This window comes from Neomonachus schauinslandi, chromosome 6 (assembly GCF_002201575.2).
Source record: "Neomonachus schauinslandi chromosome 6, ASM220157v2, whole genome shotgun sequence".
NCBI lineage: Eukaryota > Metazoa > Chordata > Mammalia > Carnivora > Phocidae > Neomonachus > Neomonachus schauinslandi.
Genome location: NC_058408.1, coordinates 100,370,869 through 100,398,071, shown reverse-complemented (window position 1 = coordinate 100,398,071; position 27,203 = coordinate 100,370,869). Strand labels below are relative to the sequence as shown.

General features: G+C 57.1%; 2 protein-coding genes across 3 annotated transcripts in view; one reads left to right on the top strand and one right to left on the bottom strand.

Moving 5' to 3' along the window:
- The window catches only part of CDH23 (cadherin related 23), a 365,329-nt gene that overhangs the window by 40,618 nt on the left and 297,508 nt on the right, over positions 1-27,203 (bottom strand). The gene's annotated exons all lie outside the window — the stretch shown is intronic.
- VSIR (V-set immunoregulatory receptor) lies at positions 736-23,093 on the top strand. Its single transcript, XM_021699650.1, has 7 exons — positions 736-939; positions 10,567-10,992; positions 11,624-11,680; positions 16,842-16,949; positions 20,039-20,066; positions 21,359-21,555; positions 21,739-23,093. Exons 1-7 carry the CDS (start codon positions 858-860, stop codon positions 21,774-21,776), a joined length of 936 nt encoding a protein of 311 aa, XP_021555325.1. The 5' UTR covers positions 736-857; the 3' UTR covers positions 21,777-23,093.

Genomic DNA, 27,203 nt, shown 5'->3' with positions numbered 1-27,203 from the left:
AGGACTGGGGAGGGGGGTGCGTGACTGTCCTATGGATATCCAGGGCACAGGGAGCTAGAGAGGGTGCAAAGTGGGAAGTGATCCTGGGGCCTAGCCGGAGAGGAGCCCTGATGACTTCCTACGGGACATCTACCAGATGCGTACACACGTGCATCTGTGGGGATGGGCCAAGCCTGTTGTGTATCCCTGGCCCTGTGCCGTGTGTGTGTGTGTGTGTGTGTGTGTGCGCGCGGCGCGCGTAAAGGTTTACAGGCTCTGGGATCTACGGTCAAGTCTGCTCCAACCTGCCTGCCCTTTACAAAAGTTAGATTTCATTCATTCACTCATTCACTCCACAGCTGGGAGTGCCTACCGCCTACCAGGCCCTGGGCTGGGCTGGAGAATGTTGGGGACAAGGGCTTGCCCCCAGAGGACTCAAAGGCTGGTGGGTGAGGTCAGACACAAGCTATGGTGCTCGTGCAGCCTGCTGAGTTCGAGGCAATGGCCTTCTCAGGCTGTGCGGCCGTACCGATCCTCTCCGGAGGGGCCTGGGGGAGAGCAGGAATCGAGCGGAGCTGATGCGGACACTTGGGCTGTCGCCCCTACCTAGACGGCCCCGGTGCCCTGTGAGTCACCGGGAAGCCCCTCCCGCGGGCCCTTGGCGAGGCAGTTCCCCCCACGGCCCCCCGGGGGCGCTGCGGGGGAGGGGGGTTGGGCCCTGGAGCCCACGGCGCTCGCTCTCTGCACTCACTCCACCGGAGGTTTTCCGGCCAGCTGTGTGCTGCCGCTCCCGCTCCCGGAGCACCAGGCGCTCCCCCTGCGTGCCCGCGGTCCCGCTCCGGGCCCCGGGGCTCCAGACGCCGCCGCCCGACGGTGACATGGGCGTTCCCCTGGTCCCGGAGGCCGGTGGCCGGCACTGGGGGCCTGTGCTCCTCGCTCTCTTCCTGGCTGCCTCCCGAGGTAAGGTGGGCAGGAGTCGGTGGGGAGGCGCACCGGGACAACACGACTGGGGAGGGGGCCGCGGGGGGGGGGGGGGGGCGCTCCTTCCGCCTGCCCTGTTTCCTACTTGCTGGGACCTCGCTGCAGGGGCCAGCGGGTCCCTGCCAAGTGCCCTGGCTGGGCAGCAGCACGTCTGCATGCTCTGACAGCCGCCCAAGCTGCTGCCGGCCTGACCCTTCCCTGCCCAGAGAGCCCCGCGCAGAAGCAGCTGCTGCAGAGAGGAGATGGACATGGTGGGGACAGCCCAGCATTTTCTGGTGGACGCCACGGGCTTTTGACACCTGGGGCATCTCCCTGCACCGCCCGCCTCAGGGCTCCAGGGTCTCACTGGGCGCAGGGGGTGTGGTACTCTCTGTGTCCTGCTCCCTGGTGACACTCCTGGTTGAACCTTGGGGGGCACGGGTGCACTCGCAGATGTGGGCGCCACCTGGTCCTTATCCTGAGGGTCTGGCGGCTGAGAGTTGAGTGGTCAGCTGATTCCCGGCATCCTAGCAAGGCTGGAGCTCAGGGACTGGTGTGGGGTCCTGGGGAGAATGTGGGCCACTTTCCTGGCTCAGCCATGAACCCCGTCTTGGTCCCAGAATAATTTATGGCATCTTTCTGGTCTCAGTTTCCTCAGCTCATGCTCAGAAATCCTACACCAGGGAGGCGCCACTTTCTTCTTCCAAAGTCAAGACTGTCACAACTCCAAGTGGAATCCTGGCTAGGACACAGGGGCTCCCAGGGCAGGCCGGGGAGCAGGGGTAGGGCAGAGGTCGGGGTACCCATAGCCTGGCCCCCGGTTCTTGGTGCCCGGCACTGGATCAGCTGGATTTCAAGGGAAGAGGGGGCCAGCAGGCAGCCTGTGAACTTTGTGGGGAGGGCCCAGGGAAAGCTTGAGTCATGCAGGGAGTCAGGGAGGCAAGAGGAAGGTGGGGCGCTTGGCACAAGGACCCAGTGGGCGGGTCAGGAGAAGAAAGGAGGGGGAGCACAGGGTAGGAGCAAGAGAAGGGAGTTGAGAGAAAATGGAATATACCAGAAACAAAGTGGGTGCTTGCAGGCAGCATGTTATCTCAGTGCTCGGGGAGTCTGGCCTCTGATAAGGAGGAGAAAGCCCACACCCCACACACAGAGCTGCCTGGTCCTGGCCTGGATTCTCGCAGGATGGGGGAGGCGGTCTCGGCACCAAGGCCATGCTTCATGGCAGGACATGGTTTCCAGAAAGGGCAGGGGACGGTGGCAGGCAGGAAGGCCAGCACCGCCCCCACCACAGAGCACCTGCCTTGCCCCTTTCTCCTCAAGTGACCCCAAGGGGCCCTTCTGCTTTCTTACCCCTTCCCCTGCCCTCCCCTGGCCGGGCTGCTCTCTGTTCAGCCCCAATTTGGGAAACTGAGCTCTAGAGAACTGAGGTGTAGGAAGCCGCCTTGCAGAGTAGCTGGTAACAGAGAGGCTCAGAGCCCTCGCTCCATATCGTCTACATAGCCAGAGGCCGTCACCCCTAGAGGTCTCGGCTACTCACAAAGTGTGGCACTCCACAGGACCAGCTCTTCCCGGGCCCAGCTCAGGGAGATGATTAGGGCTCTAAGCAGCTTTCTACTGAAGGGGGTCAGAAGCATTCTCTTGGCTTTGAACTACTCTGGGACTCAGTATTCTTAACTGTAATATGGGCATGCTAATGAACATTCCCACTGCCCAGGACAATGTGTAACAAGGGGCTAACAGACGGGAAGCCTGGTTGCAGGCACTGTCAGGAGGGTCTGTGAGTTGGAAAGACTCGCCGGCCTGCTGAGGTGGGTTGCCTTGGGCAGGATTGCTCAAGGTCAAAGGCTTCATGTCTGGGAAGGTGAGATGGAGGTGGCTGGTGCAGGTCTGTTTTCTAAGCTCCTGAGGCTGGCTCAGCACCAAGGAGAATGGTGGTGGTGAGTTGGTGCTCAGGAGCCCAGTCAACTGAAGACGCGCCTTTCCTGGGCCTGACTCAGGGTGAGATGAATGGAGGGATGCACCTAACAGAGCCAGGCCCCAGCAGACCCCAAGGGTGGCAGAGACTCTTCCTCCCCTATATGCACTCCTAGGGCCCGAGAAAGTTCTTGTCCTCACCATGGCCTTATAGGCTGACCCAGGAGGCCCAGACTCTGGGACTAGCACATGGAAGTGCACTGAGGCTAGGGAGGGGAGACCCCATCATCCCCTTCATGGTAAACAGGACTGCAGGGCCTTGTTGAGTAACCCAATGGTGCAAGCCTCTGACGCAGCGAAGGTCAGCTCTTAGGAAATCCACTGTCTTCCGTCCAGAGCCCCTGGGGTGGCCCTGGAGGCCAGCCCACAGGCGTGAGGGGGCATCTACCCAATGCTAGGGATGCCCAGCAATACCAGGGAGTCCCTCGCCCAGCTGGGCTGGTTGTTCCTGTGTCCCCCCCAAGCAGGGCAAAGGTTCCCTGCCGGGGCCTGACCTCCCTAGGAGTGGTGGCTCAGGTGGGAGGGACAGTGGTGGGAAGCTCAAAGAGGCCACCTCCCTATATGCATACATATACGGGTCTTAGGCTTCAGCAGATCAAGGGAGAGAAGGAAGGAAGGACTCCTTGGTACCCATCTGGCCAACCAGCACTGACTAAGCCCCACATACTGAGCTGGAGGCCCCCCAGTTTTAGGCCAGCTACTCATCCAGGAGCAGTCTGCCTTCACCTGGGTGGGGTGAACCTGGGATTGGCAGTGCAGCTTTCTGAGGGACCCCTGGGTCCCCTTAGCAGCAGCACTGGCAGGCCCAAGGCCTTCCTGATGGCACTCTGTATGGGAATGGTGAAGCAAGGGATCTGGGGCTGTGTGCCTTGCATGCTTCCCATACAGTCCTTTCACTCAACAGTCTGGTCTTGGGAGTCAGTGAGCTCTAGGTTCAAATCCCAAGATGGCCATTTACGGCTGTGGCTTTGGGCAAGTTACTCAGCATCTACAATGGGGATGATGACGGCCCCTCCCTCAGGGGGCTTCAGTGAAGAGTCCGTGCACAACCTCAGCACCGTGCCTGGAACCTGGTGAATGATGTGTAGCGTTAAGCTGTTTCTTGGCTTTCTGTGGCCACGTGCCATTGGCCCTCCAAGTTCCTTGGTGCCTACAGAGCCCGGTGGAGAGCCCAGGGTGTGGGAAGGCATGGACTGATTTCCCTAGGACTGGACTTGAAGAATCCTGGAGGTCTGGCCACCTGTCAGCCCCTATAGGCACTTAAAGTGTGAAATGTCCATGGAGGCGCCTGTGGATTCTCTTCAAGTTCCCCAGAGATGGGGGACTTTGCAACTTCAAGGCAAGCCCAGCTCAGGGTTTGCTGGTCTAACTGGGATCTTTCTTGCAACTGATCTTTATATTTCGTCTAGTTGCTTTGGCTGCCCGTTGCCAGAGAGAAAGGCCGTGGCTGTTACGCACATCTGTCATTCAGTAATGAACTTGCTGCGCTTCGGCCCGAGCAGACCCCGTCCTTTAAATGTTCTGCATAGGATGCTATTTCCCGTGGGGACCTGGGGTTGAATAGGGAATAGTGAATAGCAGAGGCTATTCTCTCCCTGGGGGACACTGAACGCACATTCTCTCTGAGCCACGGGCAGCCTGGGGGACATGGTTTCAGGGAGGCTGACTGCCCCCTTCTGAAGGGCAGTTCCAGAATAGAGCTCCCTGAGCGTCAGCCTTCTGCTCATTACCTTTGGGATTTCTGCAGCAGCATCTGCCTATCATATGTACTTATTTTTTCCCTCAAATGGATTCATTCTTTTACTTAAGTAAATAGATTTTATTTTATTTTTTTTTAAAGATTTTATTTATTTATTTGAGAGAGAGAGTGAGAGAGAGAAAGAGCACAAGAGGGGGGAGCGGGGGAGGGAGAAGCAGACTCCCCGCTGAGCAGGGAGCCCGATGCGGGACTCGATCCCGGGACTCCAGGATCATGACCTGAGCCGAAGGCAGTCGCTTAACCAACTGAGCCACCCAGGCGCCCAGTAAATAGATTTTAAAAGGAAACTTTCTATCACCGGCACCAATGGAAAGCCAGTATCATTGCCATAAATAGAACAAAACCATACAAGTGCACAATAAGAAAACCAAATAAGGGTAATACATTCTAGTATAGCCTGGGGAAGGCTCTGAGCCTGAAACCTGCTGTCCCTTGTTAAAAAAAAAAAAAAAGGAGGGGAATAACCTTCTATGTGATTCGATGGCATTTAATGCCATAAAACTAAAATTGTCCGTGTTATAGTCGCTGTCGGCCCCTCCCCCATCACTGCAGAAGCCAACTCACCACCGTGAAGAGCGCTAGCTGGTGGCAGGGGACAGATCAGCTCTCCCAGAGGAAAAGAGAGCAGTGGTCCCCATCCTAAGAGGTCAGGGCAGGGTCAGAGGGCCTCTCTGAGCTTCTTCCGGCCCCCAATTCTCCCAGCCCCTGCTGCCTTCCTCAAATAAATACAGTGTCCAAGTAAATAGAGTAGCTCCAGCTGGGTCCTCTCTTATGTTGGGGCCAACTAGCTATCCCAATAACCACGGGGTGATGGGGAGAGAGCTCACAGCAAGCTGAGCCCTCATTGGCCAGGCCTGCTGTCCATCTGCAGGAAGGACGTGGGCCCTCTGGTCAGTCCCAAGTCACCTCTACTGTGTCGGTTACTACGGGCTGCCTGCACCGAGGGCAGGGCCCAGGAACTGGAAGCTGAACCTTAGGAAGTCCTCACAGCCCAGACCCTTGAGGGAAGCTGGCCAGAGCTGGTATTCGGGGCTGCACACAGTCCTCCTCATGGAGGGCCTGGGCGAGTCTGGGAAGGAGGCATCCAGAGAAGCATCCATTGGCGGGGCGCCTGGCCAGCTGCCCAGGCCCTCTCCAGGGAGGCGTGCTGGCCAACAGCCTCCAGCCCCGGATGCGTGGATGCTTTCCCAAGGTGCTGGAAGCGCCGCTTCCTCCAATAGAGCCTGGCTTCCCCTTCCCAGACTCCCTGGTCTGATGTGAATGGACACTTCCTGCGGGGGCAGGTATCAATAAACACATCTGAGATGCCCTTTGTCCTTGCTGGCCACAGACCCCAGGAGCTGACCTGCTGGCTCCGCCCCCCATGCCGGGGGTGCTTCCTGGACCTCAGCGCTGGCAGACTCAGTCCGGATTGGTCCTTGACTCTGTTTCCCTCTGTGCTCTGCAGCTTGATAAAGACAGAACGGAGGCTTTCCCTGCACCCTCCCCGGACTATCCTGGGGGATGGGGCCTGGCAGGGAGCTGGAGACCAGTTCCATGTCTGTTTGGCGCTCCTTCCAAGGGTGAGGTCCTGGCCTTTTGCATCTAGCCCTGGGCCAGCAAGAGCAGCAGATCAGGGACTGTTGGACTGTTTACTTACAACCCCTAGCAGCAGCTGGACAGAGTTCAGCTGTTTGGGTGGGGCCTCCCAGGCCAGACTCATCAAGCTGGGGCCCCACCTCCAAAGGCTGGGGTGTTGCCTTGGCAACCGTGGGTTAAACTTATGCCCCGTCAAGGAAAACACACAGGCCTCTCCACACCCACACACACACCCATCCCGTGCACACCCACAGGGTTTCACGAGGTGCCTGCTGGGTGGAACGAGGTGAATCATGACAACTAACATCCCAAGACGGAGCCAGACAAGAGCCCCTCTCCCCAGTACTGGAACAGAAGCTTCTACAAGGGGCTGAGCCCACCTTTGGCTGAGGGTCCCCCAGCTGGAAAGCGGCAGGAGCAGGACTAAATTCTGAGCGGCCATCGCTTAGGGAACTCTGCACCCTCACGGCCTCTCTGCCCTGGGCCTGGTTCACGGGTAGGACCTCGGTAAATATTTGTGGAATGAAGGAATGGTGTTTTCAGTTTAGGTCTGAGGCTGAGCAAGGATGACTGGCTGGAAGTTGCAGTCAGCTTGGGGTCAGTTCATTCTCCCCGGTGCTGGAGGCTGAGATGTCAGCCCCACCCGCCTCAGGAGTTAGGGGGTGCTCTTCCTTCCTGCTGTGCTGGTGTGTCCAAGGTGTGAGTTTCAGCTCAGCCACATAGGGTTGGGTGGTCTTGGCTAAGTCGCTTGACTTCTGGGTCTGTTAACTCATCTTTAAAATGGGGATGATAATACCTACATCAGGGGATATTAAGTGAGAGGAGTACAAATTGGTAAGCAAGTCCTGACACATAAGAGGTGGCCCATTTCTTGCCCCCTTCCCTGCCCTAAGGAAATACAGCCCCTTCCTACTGCCCCAAGCCCTCAGAGCTGGAAGGGCCTAGGAACATGGGGAGTCTCTTGAGATGAAGAGAAGGAGGCAGAGAGAAGGATGGGACCTGCTCAAGGGCAAACAGCAAGGACGTGGCTAAGTGGGGACTGGGGCCCAGGGATCCCTCAGACCAAGGTTTTAATCCTGAGACCTGGAATTTTCCAGGTTCCTAGCAATATTCCTCCAGGGGCTTCTGCCTCCTTACCCGGTGACAGGTGGGGCTGGAGTGGGGCTGGGCCCCAAGAGCAGCACAATGACTGGATGGTTCCCGCCTGGGCACAGGCTCAGGCCCAGGCCCAGGGTCATTTTCCTGTCCCACATGTTCTCGGCCACCCTGGAGCCGAGGGCTTTCCTCCCCACCCTCTCCCCAGTCTCTGACAATGACCCAGGTGTCCAAAAGGATCTGCTCCTGACAATAAGCAACATCCTCCTGCCAAATAATTATAAACCCAGCTGTGCTATATATATATCCCCGATAACACGTGTGCATGTGCAGTTGTGGGTGGCATGGGGGGGGTGCATTATTTTCCCCAACTCTGTGCCTTTGAGCATCAGGCTGTCCTGGGTTTTGACCTGGCTTGAGTCTTAGACACAACAAAGGGGATGTTCCCACCCCCCCAACCCTGAACCCCCCACCAGGACAAGACCCTGGGAACTCTTGGTCCACTGCTATCTGGCCCTTTTGCTGAAATCGAACAGTGTCCCCCATCCCCCAAACCTGAATCCTACTGCAAGCTTCTCCTTTTTCTAAAAAGGGAAGAGGTCCTCTAGGGTGTGTAGGGTGTTGGGGATTGAGCAATGCTCCCCTCCCCTTGCCCCCCACCCCCATTCTCAGCCCCAATTCTGTGTCCTACTGTGGGTTTTCAGCCTCTAGGGCTGAATATCTCTCCCCAGTGCTGTCCAGGCAACTCTGTGCTCCCTGACACATAGTGCCATGTAATAGCTGCCCCTAGCTGCAGCCCGCAGGGGAAAGGGGCAGCGCAAGGCAGACAGCTCCTCGGTCTGCTCTCTGGGCGGGTTTTCGGTCTTCCTGGGAGTGTCTGCGAGGGTCCTTTCCCTGGCTAGCCCCCCGCCCCCCATTTACTGGCACACATAGTTCTGTGGCCATGGCCGTCACACAGGCCCGTGAGGGGGAGTCGAAGTCACTACTGTGATCTTCAGTGAATTATTTAGCGTCTCTTTGCCTCACGTTTTGTCCTCAGTGAAACAGGAATAAAAACAACACCGACCTTATAAGGTTGCTAGACATGCCCCTAAAGGAGTTAGCATAGCACAGGATACCTGCTCTTCCTTCTTCTAGTTCTAACTAGATCTGGCTTTACCTGAAACCCCCCATGCTCCAGGTTCTGAGTTCATACCCTCCCTCTGTGGCACTTTAGGGAAATCACTTTCCCCTTCCGGGCCTCTACATTTCTGCCTGAAAAGGAGACCAGCATCTTGCCAGGCAGTTGTGAAATCTCTGCTCACCTTGGCAAAGATTTTCCATAGATCTGGGGCTCCCAGACATGGCTCCCTCTCACATGTGGGTGGAGTGAATGGAAGGATCTGGTGTGTGTGTGTGTGTGTGTGTGTGTGTGTCTTCCTTACTTTCTAGGGGCCTAACACACTACCATGCAGACATATTCTTCGGGGCCATGACTTTGCTAATTCCCCACACACTGCTTTAAATATGCAGGCACTCCAAAATTGGATCCCAAGCTGTTGTCAGTCATTCACACCTTAGTGGGAAAGAGTTTGAAGCTGGCTTCTCCATTGTACTCTGCACAACTATTTTCACTCCTAGGAAATGTTCCCGGACTTGCCCAAATGATCGAGAGAGCTGTGTGGCTTCCACGTAGCAAGCACCACCTACTAGCAAAGCACTTTCAGAGCCCTTCATGTGAAGTATTTGTGGTCCTTGCCTCAACTCTGGCAGGTAGATGTTTTCATTTCTGTTTGACAGTGAGGAGTCTGAGGCTCAGAGTCTAAATGACTCCCAGCTATTGGACTCCAGTGCGGGCTGGTCCGGTTCCAAAGCTACACCAGGCTGCCTTACTCTTGACCAAGCAAAGTTTTCAGCTCTGCTGGTGGGTCCCAGGCTCTGAAGGCAGGGAAGGGGGTGCCCGCAGGAGGAAGTGGCATTATCTTGATTCAGGCAGTGGCAGTCAAAGAGACGTGCTGGTTTGGATTCTGTACACATTTCCCAACTCTCCTTCCCTGACTTACGACAGCCTCTGAAATGCCAATTAAAATTCAAATACCGCTAATATATAATAACCATAGTTATCTTCCCTGTGTCTGTAGAGGGCATTAGAACTCGCATCTAGTGTTCTCAGCTTTCCCTCGCTCTGTCCTCTCGCAACCATGCATTGCAGTGCTTGTGGGGATCAACATGGTTAGGTGCTGGGGGGTTGGGGTAGGGTAAAGAGGGCCAGGGGATGGCTTCGTTTGCTTATTGAAAACAAAATGAACTAGGAAATATTTCTAAGAAGACTGGGTGGCAGCAGGTACATGGATGAGGCGATCTCTCATGATTTCCCTGGTCCTGGCTCCGAGACACCTTGGGTTTTCCTGCTTCCTCACCACCTGGCCCAGAGCACCCCGTCTACTTGCTGAAGTTCTATCTGTCCATCAACCCCAAAGACACTCGCTCCTTTGAGAAGTCTCCTGACCATCCCCAGGACGGCTATGTCTTCCCTCCTCCAAGTGCCCTGTAGACTGGAACCAGTCCACCCTTTAGCCTGTGGTCTTACTTTGTCAGGAAGGCATGCTTCGTCTACCCAGCTAGGCCATAAGCTCCCAAGGGGAGGCCATGTGCTCAGCATCCAGGTGAGACGTAGCACCTGGTGCAGGCCTTGCACACAGAGGTGCTCCATTAGTGCTCACCGATGAGGAGGTGGGACGGCATGGCTAGCCCTACGAGTGGGAAGGGCCCAAGGGGCTAATGGCCCCAGAAGGCTGGCCAAGGGAAAAGGGCTGCTCTTCCCGAATCGCCTTTGTGCTCCTCATCCTGCCTCCCCCCCCCGGACGGCATGGGGTGTGGGGCTGGAGGTGCCAGGGGCCAGTTGTGGGCAGAGCCACAGGGTCTGCAGCAGCGGGGAGACAGACACACCGGCTGGGCCCAGTCCGCCGCCTGCCCAGAGTCTCTCCTACACCTCGTCTAGTGTCCCTGGGGTCAGGGGAGTCCCTCACTTGGAGAAGCTCCTCCTCCCACGCAGCCCGGGATGGAGTCAGATTCAGGAGCTAATGAAGAAGCTGAGGCCCGGGGGGTCAGCTGACTAGCCCGGAGCCTATGACTGAGGAACCCACATCTTCAGAGCGCCAGGCCAGGGTTCTTCCTCACTCTGGGGGAACTGGGAGTGGTTCTGGCTCAGGCAGGTGACCGTCTCTTGTCTCTCTAAATAGGTCTGGTGGCAGCCTTCAAGGTCGCCACGCCATATTCCCTGTACGTGTGTTCTGAGGGCCAGAACGTCACCCTCACCTGCAGGATCATGGGCCCCATGGCCAAAGGGCATGACGTGACCTACTACAAGACATGGTATCGCAGCTCGCGGGGCGAAGTGCAGGTCTGCTCGGAGCGCCGGCCCATCCGCAACCTCACGTTCCAGGACCTTCACCTGCACCACAGCGGCCACCAGGCCAACACCAGCCAGGACCTGGCCCAGCGCTACGGGCTGGAATCGGTCTCCGACCACCACGGCAACTTCTCCATCACCATGCGCAACCTGACCCCCATGGACAGCGGCCTCTACTGCTGTCTGGTGGTGGAGATCAGGCACCACCACTCGGAGCAGAGGGTCCACGGTGCCATGGAGCTGCAGGTGCAGACAGGTGAGGGCCTCCCGTATGGGACGGCGCGGGGGTGCCGTCGCCGTGGGGATGGTGCACGCGCCCGTCTGGAAGGGGAGGCAGAGAGAACCGTGTGACTCCAGGGCTGTGGTGCTGAGTACTGGATGGTGTGACCGTGGTGTGATTCTGTGCTGGGAGGGTGTGTGGTCCCAGATGGGGGACACGGACATGCCAGGGACATGTGTGGTGAGATGGGGTGGCCACGGGGTGTGGGGCTGCGTATAAATCTCTCTGGTCAGTGGGGTGTGATGGTGAGGGGGGTGTGTGTGGTTCTGTCTAGTAAGAGAGAGTGTACAAACCTGGGAGGTATTGCTCATGACACTATGGTGGCCGTGATATGTGACCTGGGGTGTGAGCTGGTGAACGCTTGTTGGGAAATATGTATATGTATGTATCTGTGTGTGTGTGTCTGGGTGAGAGTGTGAGGGGCAGTAGGCTGGGTAGATGAGTGGGTGCCAGCAGGTATCCACACGCCTGCGGGGGAGGCGTGAGAGTGCGCCGGGCACACCCAGGCTTGCAGTGAGAAGCTGCGTCTGTGTGTACCCGTATGCTAGCTGCGACAAGCCTCCTCGGCCTCAGGCCCACCTAACGCCCCTTCCCTTTGCTCCCACAGACAAAGCAGCGTCAACCCGGTGCATCGCGTACCCACCTTCACCCAGGGAGAGTGAAAGTAAGGGACCGCCCTTTTGGCCCTTCTGGGTTCTCTGTTCTCCTCTGCCCTCTTCTTGGATCCAGGCCCCACTCTGAACTCTGACCTCATCACCCCAAGCCCACCGAACCCCCATTCTTCCTCCTCTGCTATTGCCTCTCCCTTTCACGTCCCCCTTCCCCACAACCATTGGGCTGCAGTCCTTGTTCTGTGCATGGGGGAGAGAGGACGGAGAGACTCAGGAAGGGGAAGAGAACTACCTTTCCTAGAGCTCTTCCTGCATGCCAGGCACTGTGCTAAGTCCTCGCAAGTACTGGTATCTCCGTGGATTCTGACAAGAACCCTCTGAAGTAGGCAGCACATCTTCACTTTCTACACATGGACACAGAAGCCCAGAGAGGTGACATAACTTGCCCAAATTCACACAGCTGGGTTGTGCTCACTTCACCTTCTTCCCAGCTTGAGGAATGCATAGGGCGGTGGGTGGGTGGCAGTCAGCCCCCTGGTGTTTGCCCTGGGAGGCATCCTGCAGAGGAAGAGGGGGGCACTGCTCTGAGGGATGTCTGGGCACTCAGAGGCCAGGGCAGAATGCCCGGCAGCTTGGAGGCAGCAGGCAAAGGGGAGACGTCTCAGGGGTGCCCCATTCTTTGGAGAGGAGAGGGTCTTGGCTTCCAGAGCCTTCTATCCATCAGTATTTCCTGGGCATCTAGTATGGACCAGCCCCTGCCCAGGCCCTGGAGATACAAGAGTGCAGACCTCCCCCCCCTGCCCTCCAGGAGGACGCGCACAAAGACCGAAGGCAGGGACAGGACAGTTAAACCTACAGCCCCAGCCCCAGCCCAGCTCAAAGGTTGTGGTGACTTTCTACTCCAACTACTCTTTTGTGAACCAACAAACAGCTTAGCCAGGAATAAAATTAGAACACACATTTCGGACTGAGCCAGACCCGCATGGAACTAAGGAACTCTTTGGTTCAAGCCCCTGTCCCTGCACATCGCAAACCTGACGTGTCGCCTCGGCACCAGGCCACTGCTGTCCTCACTTCCTCCAGCGGCAGCTCCCTGGTGAGGGTGGACGGCCGTGTGCACAGGCATCCACGATGGGGGGAGCCTCACCTGGCGGGGCCCACGAGCGTTCACTTCCCCGTTGCTCCTTCCACTCTGAGCAACCCTCCAGTCCCCCTTCTTCCTCCAGGGGCTCCCAGAGCTCCCTTAGAGGCCATCACCTCTGCCACTGTGCACACGTCTCTGGTGGGGAAACCAAGGTGCAGACAGGTGCAGGGACTGCTCCCCATCTCTCAGCCAGAGCGCCTGATTCTCAGTCACAAACCCTGCCCGGGAGCCGGGCTGCCCTCCCCTCTCTCAACACCAGTTTTCTGAAAATCAGTTGTATGAATTAAAGTCCTGGGGACAGTGATGAGAGATGCCAGTGGGGAACAATGAAGAAACCAGATACAAAATAGAGAGGGAACAGAGATTTGGTTCATTTCTCCTGATTAAGACCCAGCTTAGAGAAGTAGCTGCTGGAATTAAGGAAACAGAAGTCGCCTGGGGAAGCCTGGGAGTCTGGCTGGTCAGAATCCGAGGCTGAGGCAGAACTTTGAACTTGATTGTCAAGAGTGGGTCAGGCTTCCTTCGCTGGGCACCTCTACTCTCAGGTTTTCACGTTAGCCTCCCTCTCCAGGGATGTGCAGCCTCACTCTGGTCCCTGCTTCCCTGAGCTACTGTCCACAGTGACCTGGTTCCCCAAGGGCCAAAGGGATGTGTTTACTTCTATCCTAGCTGTTGAGGGCAGCATGATGACTCTGGTGACCTCTGAAGTCCCAACCCCTTCCCAGACTCTTCGTTCTGGAGGTCTGGAGACTACAGCTGTGGTGGAGTCTTGTCACTAAGGAGGGCATGGCGTCTGATGAAAAGAAACCCAGCTATCCTTTTGGGTGGGGTGTGGGGGTTGGGGCCAACACTTCCATTCTCTAGGGATCATGGGTCCAGTGAGAAACGGGAGCACGTGTGTCCCTTCCCCACTAACAGGGAGGCAATCCGTGTTATCCAAGAGGCTGAATCAGGGATCAAAAACTCCAATGCCCCCGAAGCCAGGGACCTGGGGAGGCAGACAGTGGGGAGGGGTGGAGACTGTGGTGAACAGCCAGCTGCCGGCCTGTAAGGGCAGCTCCAACAGCTGTGTGCTTGGAGGGGGGCCCGGGGCTGCCAGAGCCACTCCATTTTCCAGCAAAGTCAGAAGCCCAGATTTTACAGAAACTCTCAATTTTAAAATGTTGGCCAAAAAAGAAAAAAAGAAAAAAAGGAAGAGATGACGTACCATGTGGGCCATGACAGGATGGCAAGTAGATGGCAATAGACAGTGGACACACATCTGTTTTCTAATGGTTTAGAAACATTTGCCTGGTGACCCCTGTGCTTAGTGGGCCTCAGGGCGGGCCGCTAGGGACTGCCCTCAGTGCTGCTGACCTTTGGAAAGACTGCAATCCCTGCTCTCTCTAAGACAGGTGCCCCACAGCCAGCCTTGGTACCTGATTGGCTAGTGATGCTTCCAGCCAAGCAGCTGGGAGCTTTTCTGTTCTACCTGCAGCCCTGTCTTCTAAAGATCTCTTTGGGAAGGAAGAGGGTGGCCGGCCTAGGAAATCACCTGAAAGCCCAAGTCAGTCTGAGGTTGGGGGAGGCGGGAGGAAGGGAGAGAGGCTGAGAAAATTGGTCCCCAAGAGCCCCCAATTGCTGAGGGGCTGTGGTTTTGTCACGGAGCCCAGGGAAGGGGGCTGGGCAGCCTACCTCCTGCAAAGCAACCTCCCTATCCCCCTACACAGCAGGATGTTTGGTTTGCTTTCATCCAACCCCTCCTGGGGGAACCAGGCAGCCTGACCGAACTCCCTCCTCCCCTCTCGTACCTACCTACCTACCCACCCACCCACTGGGTACTGGCAGGCTCTAGACAAGGGTGCACTGCTGAGCAGGTTAGCGTTGCGGGGAGCTCCCATCCCAGCCTGCTGTGTAAGGGCCTGGCACAGTTCTCAGAGCTGGCCTGGCAGCTGTCTCTGCCAGCACCTGATCGCCTTCCCAGTGAGCCTGGCTCTGGATGGCTACCAAGCAGGACCCCCCACCCCCACCTCCCCAGGTACTGGCCACACCTGCGGGAGGCGGCGGGGACCTGTGGCAAGGCTGGGCTTTGCAGAAGAGCCCGTAGCTTCTAGGGCAGGTGGGCCCACAAAACTGTCCCCAAACTCCTGCCTCCCTGTCCCAGCCTCAACTCTCAGCCCAGGTTGTAAGGAAACCAAGTCCTGATCCCCTGGAGGGGCTGCAGAGGGGAATCTCTGCCTGGGGACAGGAGTCAGGCCGGGAGGGGGACAGGGAGACACAGCGAGTGAGCACCTAACCTCACTGAATGTGGCTTAGTAGCAGTCTGGAGCCCTGGTTTGACGACTAGAATAGAGCATTTTGCAACCCCCTTCTCAATGCCCACAAGAAGATCCTATGACGGGGAGTTAGAAATCCTCAAACGTCTGAATTATAGAATGACACTGTCCTTTCACTATTCCACGTCAAAATGCAGCCTTGCTGAGATCTGCAGGGAACCTGCTTTAATGTGGACTCGAACTTGCTTTGTGATTAGCATAGCAACTGTTCTGTACCAGTGGGTAGGTCTAAAGTGCCAGTAAACAGTTTGTTCTCTTCCGTGGTATGAACAAAGCCCCGGAAAGCTTATTTACACCATCAGGTTGTTTAGCAATACAATGAGATAAAAACAGCCTTTATTCCCAAATGAAGAGTGTGAAGGCAACACTGAGACCACAGCCCCCCCACCTTCCCCAAGCTCCCCAGGGCCACATTGATGCCGCCGTGACAAGGCATCCCAGCCTGTATTTCGTATTTGGGGAAGGGCTGAAATCGGGAAGGAAACGCGTTTACGCTGGTTGTGGTTCCATCCCAGCTAAACTCCTGGTGTCAGCAGATGGGCTGAAATAAGTCAGGCCTCTCATGTTGTTGGCGGGATGGTAAAGCGGTACAACCTTTACCAATTAGACAACAGCCTAGAAGAAAACGCACATACTCTTTGGCTCAGCACTTTCACCGCTGGGAGTTTACATACAGAGGTACTTGCCCAAGCGAGTGAAGATGCACACACAAGGAGTTCACGGCTACGTTATTAGTTATGCGGAAAAACGGAAGCGATCTGCATGTCCACCAATGGGGGACTGTTTCAATAAATTCTGGGGTGAGCCCTGCGATAAAGCCCTAGGCAGAACGAGGTAGAGCTCTGTGCCAACCAGAGCTGTCCAAGCCACGCTAACTGGGAAGAGCGATCCTCATGAAAAGCACCTGTATGCTGTGTACGCAGGGGACAAATCTGGGCCGCACGCGAGAAAAGTGTGGACAGTGATTGCCTCTTTGCAGGGTGCCCTGGGGAGGAGGAGCAGCAGGGGGAGGAAACTCTGGAATATATTTTAACTTATCTATCTATCTATATTGTAATTTAGAAAGTTTAAAATTTTAAAACGTTAAGATAAGGATTCACATGTTTCTAGTTCTCCCCCACGTGTCCCCCTGCCGCCTGCCCCGTGACTTGTATGTGTGAGATCCCTTCCAGAAGCTGTGTCCAGAGCTAAGGGGGTCTCTCAGGAGGAGTGGGGCTTTTGTTCATTTTGATGTTTTTTCTTCTTCTTATTGTGGTACAACGTATATAGCATAAAATTTGCCATTCCAACCACTTTTAAATGCGGCATTAATTCTGCTCACCGTGTGGTGCAACCATCACCGCTATGTATTTCCAAACGCTTTTCACCACCTGGGTTCCTTTTGACCTTGAACTTCATGGCACGGGGTCTGTGAAGGACCTGCTTTCCCTCCTTTTCTGGGAACAACCCGTGGCCTGGGGCAGTTGAGCTGTCCCCAGGGGGCTGGGAGGAAGACCCTTCTCTCTCTTCCCTGGAGCCGCCTGGCCTCATTTCTGTGTGCTCTGGGCCCACTTGGGGAAGAGGCATGGGACGCTCTTTGAAAGGGGATCCCTAGGCCTTCTGTCCCTCTGCAGGTCACTGAGGGTCTGGCTGTAGGGCCTGGGTAAAGCTGGGCCCCTCTGCCTGCCCAGACCTTTCCTCTCTGGGCTCCAGTATCCCCTCAGGAGAAGCAGAGGGAATGCAGTCTCACCATGGCTGTCTCTCTGCCCTTAATAGGCATCACAGCGGCTGCTCTGGCTACAGGCGCCTGCATCGTGGGCATCCTCTGCCTTCCCCTCATCCTGCTCCTGGTCTACAAGCAAAGGCAGGTGGCCTCCAACCGCCGTGAGTATCCCCGCCTGCCTGGGGTGGGTGAGGGTGCGAGCGATCTGCCCCAGGCCCCAGCTCAGCGCCTGGGATTAGCAAAGGCAAGAGGCAGGCACATTTCCTCTCTGTTGCAGAGATGGGAGCTGCTATAGTCCCTGCAAGGAGCTAGGTTCAATGGTGGAGAGAGGAGGGGACCCAGGTGTGCCACTTGGGGGGCCTGAGTGCCCACCGGCCCCAAGGGGTCCTGGCTCGGCCCTCAGTAAATATCTGTTGAATGAATGAATAATCACATGGAGTAGTTCAAATTGGTTTATAGAAATGCTGCCCCTTGGAGATCCTTTGAGGACCTGCTTTAATGCAGGGGTAGGCTTGTCTTGTAACCAGCATTGTAATTGTCAGGACAAAAATGACCTTGGGATTATCAGAACTGGAAGGGATCCTGGAGATAACTTAGTTCAGTTCTTTCAGCATATGGCTGAGAAACCTGAGCTTACTAGCGGGGTTAAATCATGAACTGAATGGTATATAAGTTAGTAAGTGGCAGAGCTGGGCCTCAAGCCCAGAGCTTTCCACTCATGCTTTTCCCAGGGAGTGTAATCCCACCACATCATCAGAATGCTCATCGGCATGAGCGTGCTGGCCACCAACCCCTACCTGGGAAGGTTGCTGTGCTGGGCCCTATGCCAAGTTTTTTTTTTAAAGATTTTATTTATTTATTTGATAGAGACACAGCAAGAGAGGGAACACAAGCAGGGGGAGTGGGAGAGGGAGAAGCAGGCTTCCCACCAAGCAGGGAGCCCGATGTGGGGCTCGATCCCAGGACCCTGGGATCATGACCTGAGCCGAAGGCAGATGCTTAACGACTGAGCCACCCAGGCGCCCCGCCAAGTTTGTTATATACCTCCTCTCATAATGATGAGACAGCTTGGCCCTACAATTGTTCCTCCTTTGCAACTGAGCAAACTGAGGCACAGAGAGGTTCGGTAACTTGCCGAGGGAAGCTCACGGTGAGTCAGCAGTAGAGCCAGCCTTCAAGTCATGGCCACCAACACCGTTTCACCCTCCTCTGTGGTACAGTGCCCCTTGCCCTTCCTCTGACCCCACCCCTGAGCCTGGGCTAGCCCGAGTCCTCCAGGAGCAGGAGGGTGGGGAGTCCTCTGCCCTGGCCCTTTCGTCACCTCCCCTGCTTCTTCCCCTCTGGCCAGCTGCAGAAGGTAGAGCTGAGAGAGGGCAGCTCTGTCGGCAGATGGCTTTTGGCTCACACCTGATTTCCTCTGACTGGACCGTAACACCTGGATGGCCCTCTTTCCTGAGCCCCCACAGTGGCTCATTCAGGGGCTGTGGTCACCTTTCCCTTATTCTCAGGACATCCATACTCCTTTTGCAAAACCCGCCATAGGTTGGGGGTGGGGTGGGGGCAGGTAGGTCAAGGCTTGGAGCAGAAAGAGGAACCCAGGGGCTCAAGCAGGGTGAGTCATCACCGTGGAGTTGCCATGAGCTTGTGCTCATTGGTGCAATGTTTTCACGGAGGTGAGGAAGGGACGAGGAGGGAGACACACTCAGCTCCCAGGAAAGAGGTGCTTCCCAGGAAAGAGCTCCCAGTGCTGCACGCATCCTCTGAAACTAAACAGACCCCAATTCTGTGACCTGCGGCTTCTTACAGCTCCTTATCCCCAAATTAAATATTGCAGTAACAAAAAGGTGTCAATAATTTATCTTCTAATAAAAGTATTTTTGAGGCCAGTCTGCTCACCCCTTCTAAAAAAAAAAAAGAGGAAGAAAAAATGAATTGTAGGATCAGAGTCTTCGAGACAGACCCAAGAGATGCTGGGAGAGAAACCAGGTGTGAAATGGAGAGGGAGGGGAGATTTGGGTCATTTCTTCATCTAGCCTCGCGAGAAGTGCTGCTGCAGGAATTATAGGAACAGAAGTCACTGAGAAATGCCAGGAGTTCAGTCACAGGACAGAGGTTAAGCGCCCGGGTGGGGTGGCAGGCCAGGGAGGGAGGGGACAGGGAGTGTGTGTTGGTTGCTGCGGGCAGGGCGCTGGCTCAGAGAGCATACTCAGGAGCGAGCCACCCTCAGGGAGGAAGAGAGAGAAAGGGTTGGGAGCACGGAGGCAGGCAGCCTGCTGCAGAGGCTGATGAGTGTGGAAACCAATCCGGTTTTAGATGGAGATTGGGTTCCCCAGCTCTAAAGTGGGGCCAGCAATCCCCCCCACCAAGGGGTAGAGAGGATGAGCCCAGGGAACGCGGGGCACCTGCACGAATCCTGATGCACAGAGCCACCCGCTAAACGGTAGCCATGATTCCTGCCGAGAGCAGAGATTTTAGGAACCTTTGTGCAACTTCCTGTGTGTTCTGTGTGTGCCCCTCCCACCCATGTTTCCCCACAGTGATCGTGGTAAAGCTCTTGCAAATGAGAAATGTATGGGGAGCTGCAAGGAAGAGGGAAGTAGGACCACTGCATCTGGTTGGTGGCTAGTTTAGGGGTGGGGAATCCCAAGGGGGGGCAGCAGCTTGGAGGAGGAGCAGAAAGTGGCGGAATGGCTGAGAAGTAATGGGGTCTCAGGCCCCTAAGGTTCCTCTAAGAGATGTCACTGCTAAAGCCACCCTTTAGGCAATGTGGAGGACGGGCCAGAGAGGACCAGGAACCCTCCAATTAGGAACTGAGCTCGCGGCCCTCCCACTCAGTAGATCATGGCGACAGGCCAGAATGTGGCAAATGTCCAAAGAGGAAACAGCAAATTCAGGAGTCAGGCCTTTGCTTGATACTTAAATCCGGATGGTCTCACAACACCTAATCAAGCCGTAGGAGAAAGCACTGGCTGCCTTTGGCCTCCTGGTGACAAATGCCGCCCCTTATACTTGTGAAATGCAGCCCGAGTTTCATTTAGCACTGGTTAAAACACCGGCCTCACTGAGGCCTGGCCTGCAGGATACACACGGTCATGTGGGCCTCCCGAGCCAACAGAAGGGGGATCCAGGGCGAGGGTGGCCCAGCCTGGGCTTGCTCCCCTTCCTCAAAGGGCATCTGCCAGAGGGGGCAGGGATGTTGTCTAGGGAAGCCTCTCCTTTGTGACTAGCTTCTCTGTCTGTATGTCCCCAGGTGCCCAGGAGCTGGTGCGGATGGACAGGTAAGGCCCCTGGAGATCTTCCCGAGAAAACTTCCTGTGGCCGCCCCGCCCCGACTCCAAGCTTGGCAGGCTCTCTCTCTTCTTGCCTCTCCCTGGGCCTGCGGCTCTGTCGGCCAATGTCTACACTCAGACCGCAGCTGGACTTAATGCAGAAGGGAGGGGGGGTCGCTCTTCGCCCGGACTGACTCTCCTTCCCCAGGCTCCTTGCCCCTCTCTCTGCGCTGATAACGTGTCCTGGGACAGGGCTCGGAACACAGACATGGCCTCCCAGGTCCTCCCCGGGCCCGGGGTCAGCTGTCAGGAAGGAGGGCTGTGCAGAAGGCTCCCTGTACAGCCTCCAGGCACAACTGCTTTAGAAAAGCATCTGCCATCTGCACTGAGGCCTACATATCTGTGCTCTCCCTGCCGCCCCTTGCCCAGCGGGCCGAGCTCTGACACTGTGGGCCTGAGGCCAGCACCTTCCTTCAGGCCTCGGGGGCAGCTGGCCAGGGTGGGGGAGGAAGAGGAAGCAGCTGAACTGGGCACAGACACTGAAACATGCAAAGGAGGACGGCACACCTGGAGCCGTGGTCCCTCCCTGCAGAACACGCCAAGGAGAAAGTGGTCAGGCCGCCGTGGGCCACCGGGGCAGAGGTTGGCCAGGGGCTCCGAGTGGGGCAGCGGGCTGGGCATGCGGTGGCCAGGGGAGTGTGTGTTGGTGGGTTCGGGGCAGGAAGCAGACGGGGCGCCTGGCACAGAGGGTGTCCTCAGGAATGAGCCCCACTCAGGAACTTGGCCCGGTTACTTTACCAGCAAACCCAGAGCTCCTCTTGGGTGTTTGAAAGGGATGATTTTCTAGACAGGTCAAAGGAAGTCCTGCCAGTGATCCTGCCGGGATCTCAGAGCTGGCGGCAGGGGGTAGGTGGTCCCCCTCCCCAACAGGAAGAGGGAGAGAACTGCTCCCTGCAGCTTATGACAAGCTGTGGGGACATTCGATCCTAATGCCATCAGCTGAGAAACCTGTCGCAGGTTCCTGAATCTGGGGTCCTCAAAGTGTCTCTGACCCCAGGCTTCCCGGCTGCGCGCAGGGCGGATGGCCAAATAATAGGGTGCAGCCCTGAGCTCAGGGGAGCTGGGAGAGTGCAGGCCATGCCCTTTTCTGACCCCGGCTCCTCCCTTCTTGCAGGAAGAGGGTGCTGAGGCCTAAGGTGTGAAGGCAGGGGAGGGGAGGGAAGCAGAGGAGTGGGGCAGGCAGGAGGGCAGAGGCCCAAACCTGGGCAGCACAACTGACTGAGCCAGCTCTCTTCTTCTAGCAACAACACACAAGGAGTCGAAAACCCCGGCTTTGAGGTCTCCCTGTCCTCCCAGGGCATGCCGGAGGCCAAACCCAGGTCTCCGCTGTCCTACATGGCGCAGCGGCAGCCTTCAGAGTCCGGGCGGCACCTGCTCTCTGAGCCCTGCACTCCTCTGTCTCCACCAGGCCCTGGCGATGTCTTCTTCCCAACCCTCGGTGAGTGCTTCCCAACAACCCTCACCCTCAGGGCACAACAGCCTGCAAGGTCATGACCTCCCCGTGGCCTGCAGGGCACCAGCCTCACTCCCCTTCTGAGGCCTTATAGCCTCTCCGTGTGGGTTTAGTGGGTGAAGGACCGCAGAGCCCCCCCATTCATTCTACTTCACCTTTCTTTTGCAGACCCCGTGCCTGACTCTCCAAACTCTGAGGCCATCTAGACCAGCTGGGGCCAGCGGGCAACTGTGGCGGGGCCTGGGGCAGGTGCTTTGGAGGCAGAGCTGGCCCTCTGAGTGGTCCCTTAGCCGTGGCCCTGGCCCTGGTTTCCTCCCTCCTGCTCTGAGCCCAGACTCTTTGAGATACCTCTGATGGCCAGACCCTCAACTCCTCTGGGTGCTACATGGCAGAAGGGAGAAGGGGCTGGATTGCCCAGCCCCTGTCTCAAGGATGGTGGGGTGCTGGGATCCCGCCCCAGAGACCTGAACTTCACCAGCTACAAATGCCAAACGGTCTACATCCTAGAAGCTCAAGAGTTTCCAGCCTATGGCAGCTTCTCTCCCTGGGACATGAGCTTTGTGACCAAACAGCCCAGATGGGACAAGATGGTCACTGGACAGAACTCCTCTCCCCCCTGCCCCCTGTCCCCATCCAGTGCCATCCTCCCAGGCATGAGACACAGGAAAAGATGTGGAAAGACTCTCCCTCAGTGCGGTAGAGCCAGCGCCCTGATCTCGCCTGAGGCTGCTCATCGGTCCGACTCCCTCTCCGTGACCATGGAGCTCTGGGGCTGGTCCTGCCTGCCTGCCCCTGGGGCCACGGGAGCCTCTCCCAGCTGTCTGCTACCAGCAACCTCTCCCAGTAGCTGTCCACTGGTTAAGCAAATCTGGGCTCCCAGTGCCTGCCCTCTGGGCCCCAGAGTTCACTGGCCAGGGTCCCCGAAACAGGAAGTGCACCCTGGGGCACAGTGGCCCCTGTGGGCCAGCTGGCATCTTGGGCAATGGGGGCCAGGCAGAGGTTGCACTACCTGCTGCAGAGGGCGGTGAGGGAGGGCAGGTGGAGCCTGCTGGGAAGGTGAGTGGAGAGGATCCACCCCCACCCTCCCCCCTCCACACGCAGCGTGCTCAGGACAGAGGGTGACCACATACTGTATTGCCCCAACTGTGACCCTCCCTCCAGTGGAAAGAGGAGGTGCAATTAAACTCCACGGGCAACAAGTGCAAACCCTGGGAATGGACTGTAGGAGCTGGGTTTTAATCCCTGCTCTGCTTCCAGGGGTGCCTGAGGCCCAGGGAAGCCCCCATCTCCTCCTCCCCCCCGCCCCCCTGCCCCGTCTTTGGTCTTCCATTCCATTTAATCTGTGTCAAGTCTTTACAGCAGAGTGACCCTGTCGGTGGGTGTGTACATAGAAGGGTCTGTGGCCCTCTGCTCTAGACCCTCTGCTCCAACTCCTGCTTCGGGGCATGTCCCGGATTTGTTTTTATACACCATATGCAAGGGAATCCTTTGTGGAATTTTGATTAAAGGGTTTTAAAAACACAGAGAGGAGTGGGGGGGGGGGGCTCTATACACTCTGGGGTGGAAGCGGGGGTGGGGGGTCCGAGAGGGGAAGGGGTGAGTTTGAGTGGCGTAGGGCCCAGGCACTGCACCGAGGAGGGCGTTCAGCTCGGCAGCCTATGTGGCAGAGCCCCGACTTCAGGCCAGCATAAGGGCCCAGCAGGCAGGGAGAACCCTCTGGATGGCCTGGGGAGGGGGGAGACAGGAGTTGGGGGTGAAAGAGAGCAGCTCTAGGCTCTCCGGCGGCAGTGAGCCCCCAGGCCTACGGCTAGAACCAGGGAGCCCCCCTGGATACACGGCATTGCTTCCACACTCCCCTGTCAGGCCCAAGGGCATGGGTCAGTGTGGGTGTCCTGCTACACTGGGAGGGGGAAGGCTTGAGGAAAGAGTGGGCCTGGGCCTTGAGCCTGCACGGACACCTCCAGTGGCCAGGACACTAAAATCCTCGTTCCTGCTTTGTCCCTGGGGGTCTCTCTTCTATCCCATCTGTTGCCTGGACACTGAGTGCAGGCTGCCACAGAGAGAGGGTGCTGTTCTAACAGCTCTTGGGGGCCCATGGCAGGGATGGGCAGGGTGACACTTGCTCAGAGCTGAGCTGGGCTACCCCTAGGATTGAAGGAAAAGCCCACAGACCAGACCTCCCCCATCCCCCAGCTCAGAAAGAGTGCTCCTGCCCTAGGGGGAGGCTGGCCTGGCCCAGCCCGCAGCTTCTGACCTCCAGGCAGATATAATTTCTAAGAATTTGGCTGCCAGACCCCAAGCCTGGCTGTTGCTGTGTGGCGGGAGGGCGGGAGGGAGGGAGGAGGCCCCAGAGCAGAAAGCCACCCCACTTCCTCCCCAGCTTCCTCCTGCATGACCTTGAGCTCTTCTTCTCTGGACCCTTACAAGTGAACACATTGCAGCTTCGTGGTTTCCTGTTTTCAGTGAAATTTACTCTGAGCTCCAGGCTCCATATTCATCCATGACCACACGCTCCGCCCCCAGAGGCCCTAAGGCATCCTCCCTGCTGCTACCGAGGAGGGGCAGGATGCCAAGGAGCCCTCCATGCTCGCCTGGGAGTGGTGATAGCCTCTGGAGGCACCTGCCCTGGGGGCTGGTCCCTGTGGGCCCCAGCTCAGTGCCTGTGGGCTGGAGTGCACCGAACAGAGCAGGGGAGTGGGATCGTGGTGCCTGCCTCTAATGGGGCTGAGAGGAACACGGGGGCCTCCAGAAAGTCAGCTGCCAGGCAGGATGGGACTGAGGCAGGAGGCTGATGGATCACAGCACTGGCTGAGGCCCTCAGAAGGAAATCTGTGCTTTGAGGCACTAAGTTGTTGTGAAGAGATAGATCAGGAATTATAACAGCCATCATTCCTGTCATGTTCTCCCGATGTCCACATTTAATAAAGACAGCCTGCCTTTATTCCCTCCAAGGGAGAGGCTAAGGCAATGGAGTTCCCTTAGTTAGTTCCCTTAGTTAGCCTCGCATGCCATGGGGACCACTGGAGATGCTACTGTTGGATCAGGCTGGCCCTGCCTGCGGGGGCGGGGTGTCTGTGACGAAGGGCCCTGGGGTGGGTATGCAGGAACGCGGGGGCCGAAGCACTGCCCTCTTCAGGGAGTGCTCTGTGGTGAGGGCCTCAGGGAGACATGGTGGAGAGATGACCTGCAGAGGTCCGGTCACTCTCCACCCCAGCTTGGGCACTGCCTCCCAGAAGGGGCCTTCCTGGGTGTCAGCTAGAGCACCCCAAGGCTGGTCTGTGATTTCTCAGGGAAGTCCAGGGGCACGGCAGTGGGCAGAAAGGGACTGGGGGTTGCCGGCCAGGACCCCAGGTGCAAAGGCCTCTCGAGAAGTAGACACTCACAGCCCAGCTTCGTGGGGGGCCCAGCCCACACAGGGCACTGGCCACCTAGCCCTTCCACGGGGCACTCACTGGGCCTGCTTGGCACTGTTGCCTCTTTCCTGTACAGATGCTATGTCTCCCTAACTATGCCGGGAGTTCCCAAAGGGCGGTGGGTCCGATAACAGCCTGTCCTTTGGACCCAGTCGCAGAGCTGACAACTGAAGCATGGCCATGGGGTGATGCGTTGAACCGGGATGCCAGGGTCCTGTTCTCTGGGCCACTCACAGGGCCCCCCTGACTTTCCACCAGCTCTGTCTGTGCTTGGTGGGATCTCCCGAAGACAATAGGATGCCCTGAGCTTGTGCAGGCCAGGGGGGCAGAGACTTCATTTTGTCTCGCAATTCTGATCTGGTGGCATGACTTCCTAAAATATATGTCGGGAGGGATTCTGAAGTAGCAATATAGCTTAATGAGAAAACGCTGCCACCAGCTAGCCATGCGCCCCGGGCACGAGAGGGACAAGTGGCTGGTGGGCTATCGCTTGGCTTTTTCTGTTACAATGCTGTGTTTTCCAAAACACACGTTAACGTTATTGCTTTTTTGATTCTCCCTCCCCCACCAGAACACCCAGGGAGGCTTTACTGTGTCCATTTTATGCACAGAAAAACCGAGGCTCCAAAAGATTGGTGTCTTGTGACAAGAAGTGAACGTGGAACTGGGACTAAGACTTGGGTCTTCTGCTTCTCAGGCCTGTGCTCCTTCATCTTTATCGAACTGAATGGCATCAGAGGCCAGGACTTGGACCTGCTTATAGCACACACCATGGCTGGGGGGTGGGGAGGGGCCGTGAGCCTGGGCCCACAAGCCCAGGGCTCCATTTCTTTTGCATCGTTCTCGCCACTCCCCTTTCTGCCTGGCAGTGCTGAAGCCACAGGACCCCTGGTGGGCACGGTGGCTTGTGCCCCCAACTTGCTTACCACGGGGGAGGGAAAGGAGAAGCTCTCAGCTGACTGACCACGGAGCCCCAGGGTCTCTGGGAGGACCTGACAGGATGCATGCGCCACATTTGAGCAGTTGCAGAACAGCCCTCAGGACGCAAGACAAGGGAAGGATCTGAATGTCATCACGCTGGGCCGGAGAAGGCTGGTTTACTTGGTGTGCAGCACAGGGAAGGGGCCAGGCTGGGGTTTCCTGAGCTTGAGCCAGGGGAAGCAGGCTTCCTCAACAACAGCAGGGTCCAAGTTTAATACACAGAAGAGCTCTTGGCCCTAAAGATAGGAGGTCAGCTGCCAAGAGCAACGTCCCCAGCTCGCAGACTTTCTCCGCTGGCAACTCTTGGACCAGCAAGCGGGCGGTGGGTGACCTCTGTCCTTCTCCCTGGACAGGTGACTTCTGCAGGTCCCCACCAGCCTGAGATGCCAGAGCTGGTTGGCTGGGATTTTCTAACCTGCTGGCTGCGATTCGTGTGGCAGGGAAACCTCCCGTCAGGCCCTCCCTCTCTCCATCCTCCTGCCAAGGTGCCTCTGTGGCTGGGGCTCAGCTCCTGACCTCCCAGTTGCCTTCCGTCCTTCCTCCCCCGGCCCGGCCCTTCCTCTTGAAGGGGCCTCCCTGATGGCCACTTAGACCCCTCCCCCCAGCCGGGCCTCCCTTGCCTGCGGCCTGGAGCTAGCCAGAGGGCAGAGGCTGTACAATGATTTCCCCTGGCTGGGTGGCACACTATTGTGTGACAGGCCTGGGTTGGTCCGGATGCCCCTTGCTGCACAGCTGTTCCTAGCTCTGGGTGATACAGGGCTAAAAGCTGGGTGGGACAGGAATGTACAGTTCTCAGGAAATTGGGGGAAGGGGGGCCAGGGTGAAATGAAGAGATAAGAGGGCTCAGATACAAGATTTCTCTTGGTGGCTGAATCCCAGGCCCCCTGCTAAGAGAGCTTCACTCCGTAAGTCACAGATGCAAATGATGTCTTTTCCAGAAAACCTTCCCTGGTTCCTGGCTCCAAGTTCCTGGCACTTTATCACATCAGAGAGTGGTAACTCTCTGTTACATGTCCATCTCCCCTCTAGTTTGGGGGCTCCTTGAGGACAGGACTGTACCCAACTCATGTCTGACTTCCGAGCCTCTAGCACAGGCCGGGCACGTATTTGATGTTGAATGAAAGGAGGAAAGAGGAAAGGAGGGACTCTTAACCTGCCCCTGTGAGGCTGGTCCTGTGCCAGTGACGGCTGGCTTGGACCAGGCAGATAACTGTAGGTGGAAACAACAGGTCAGTGTGT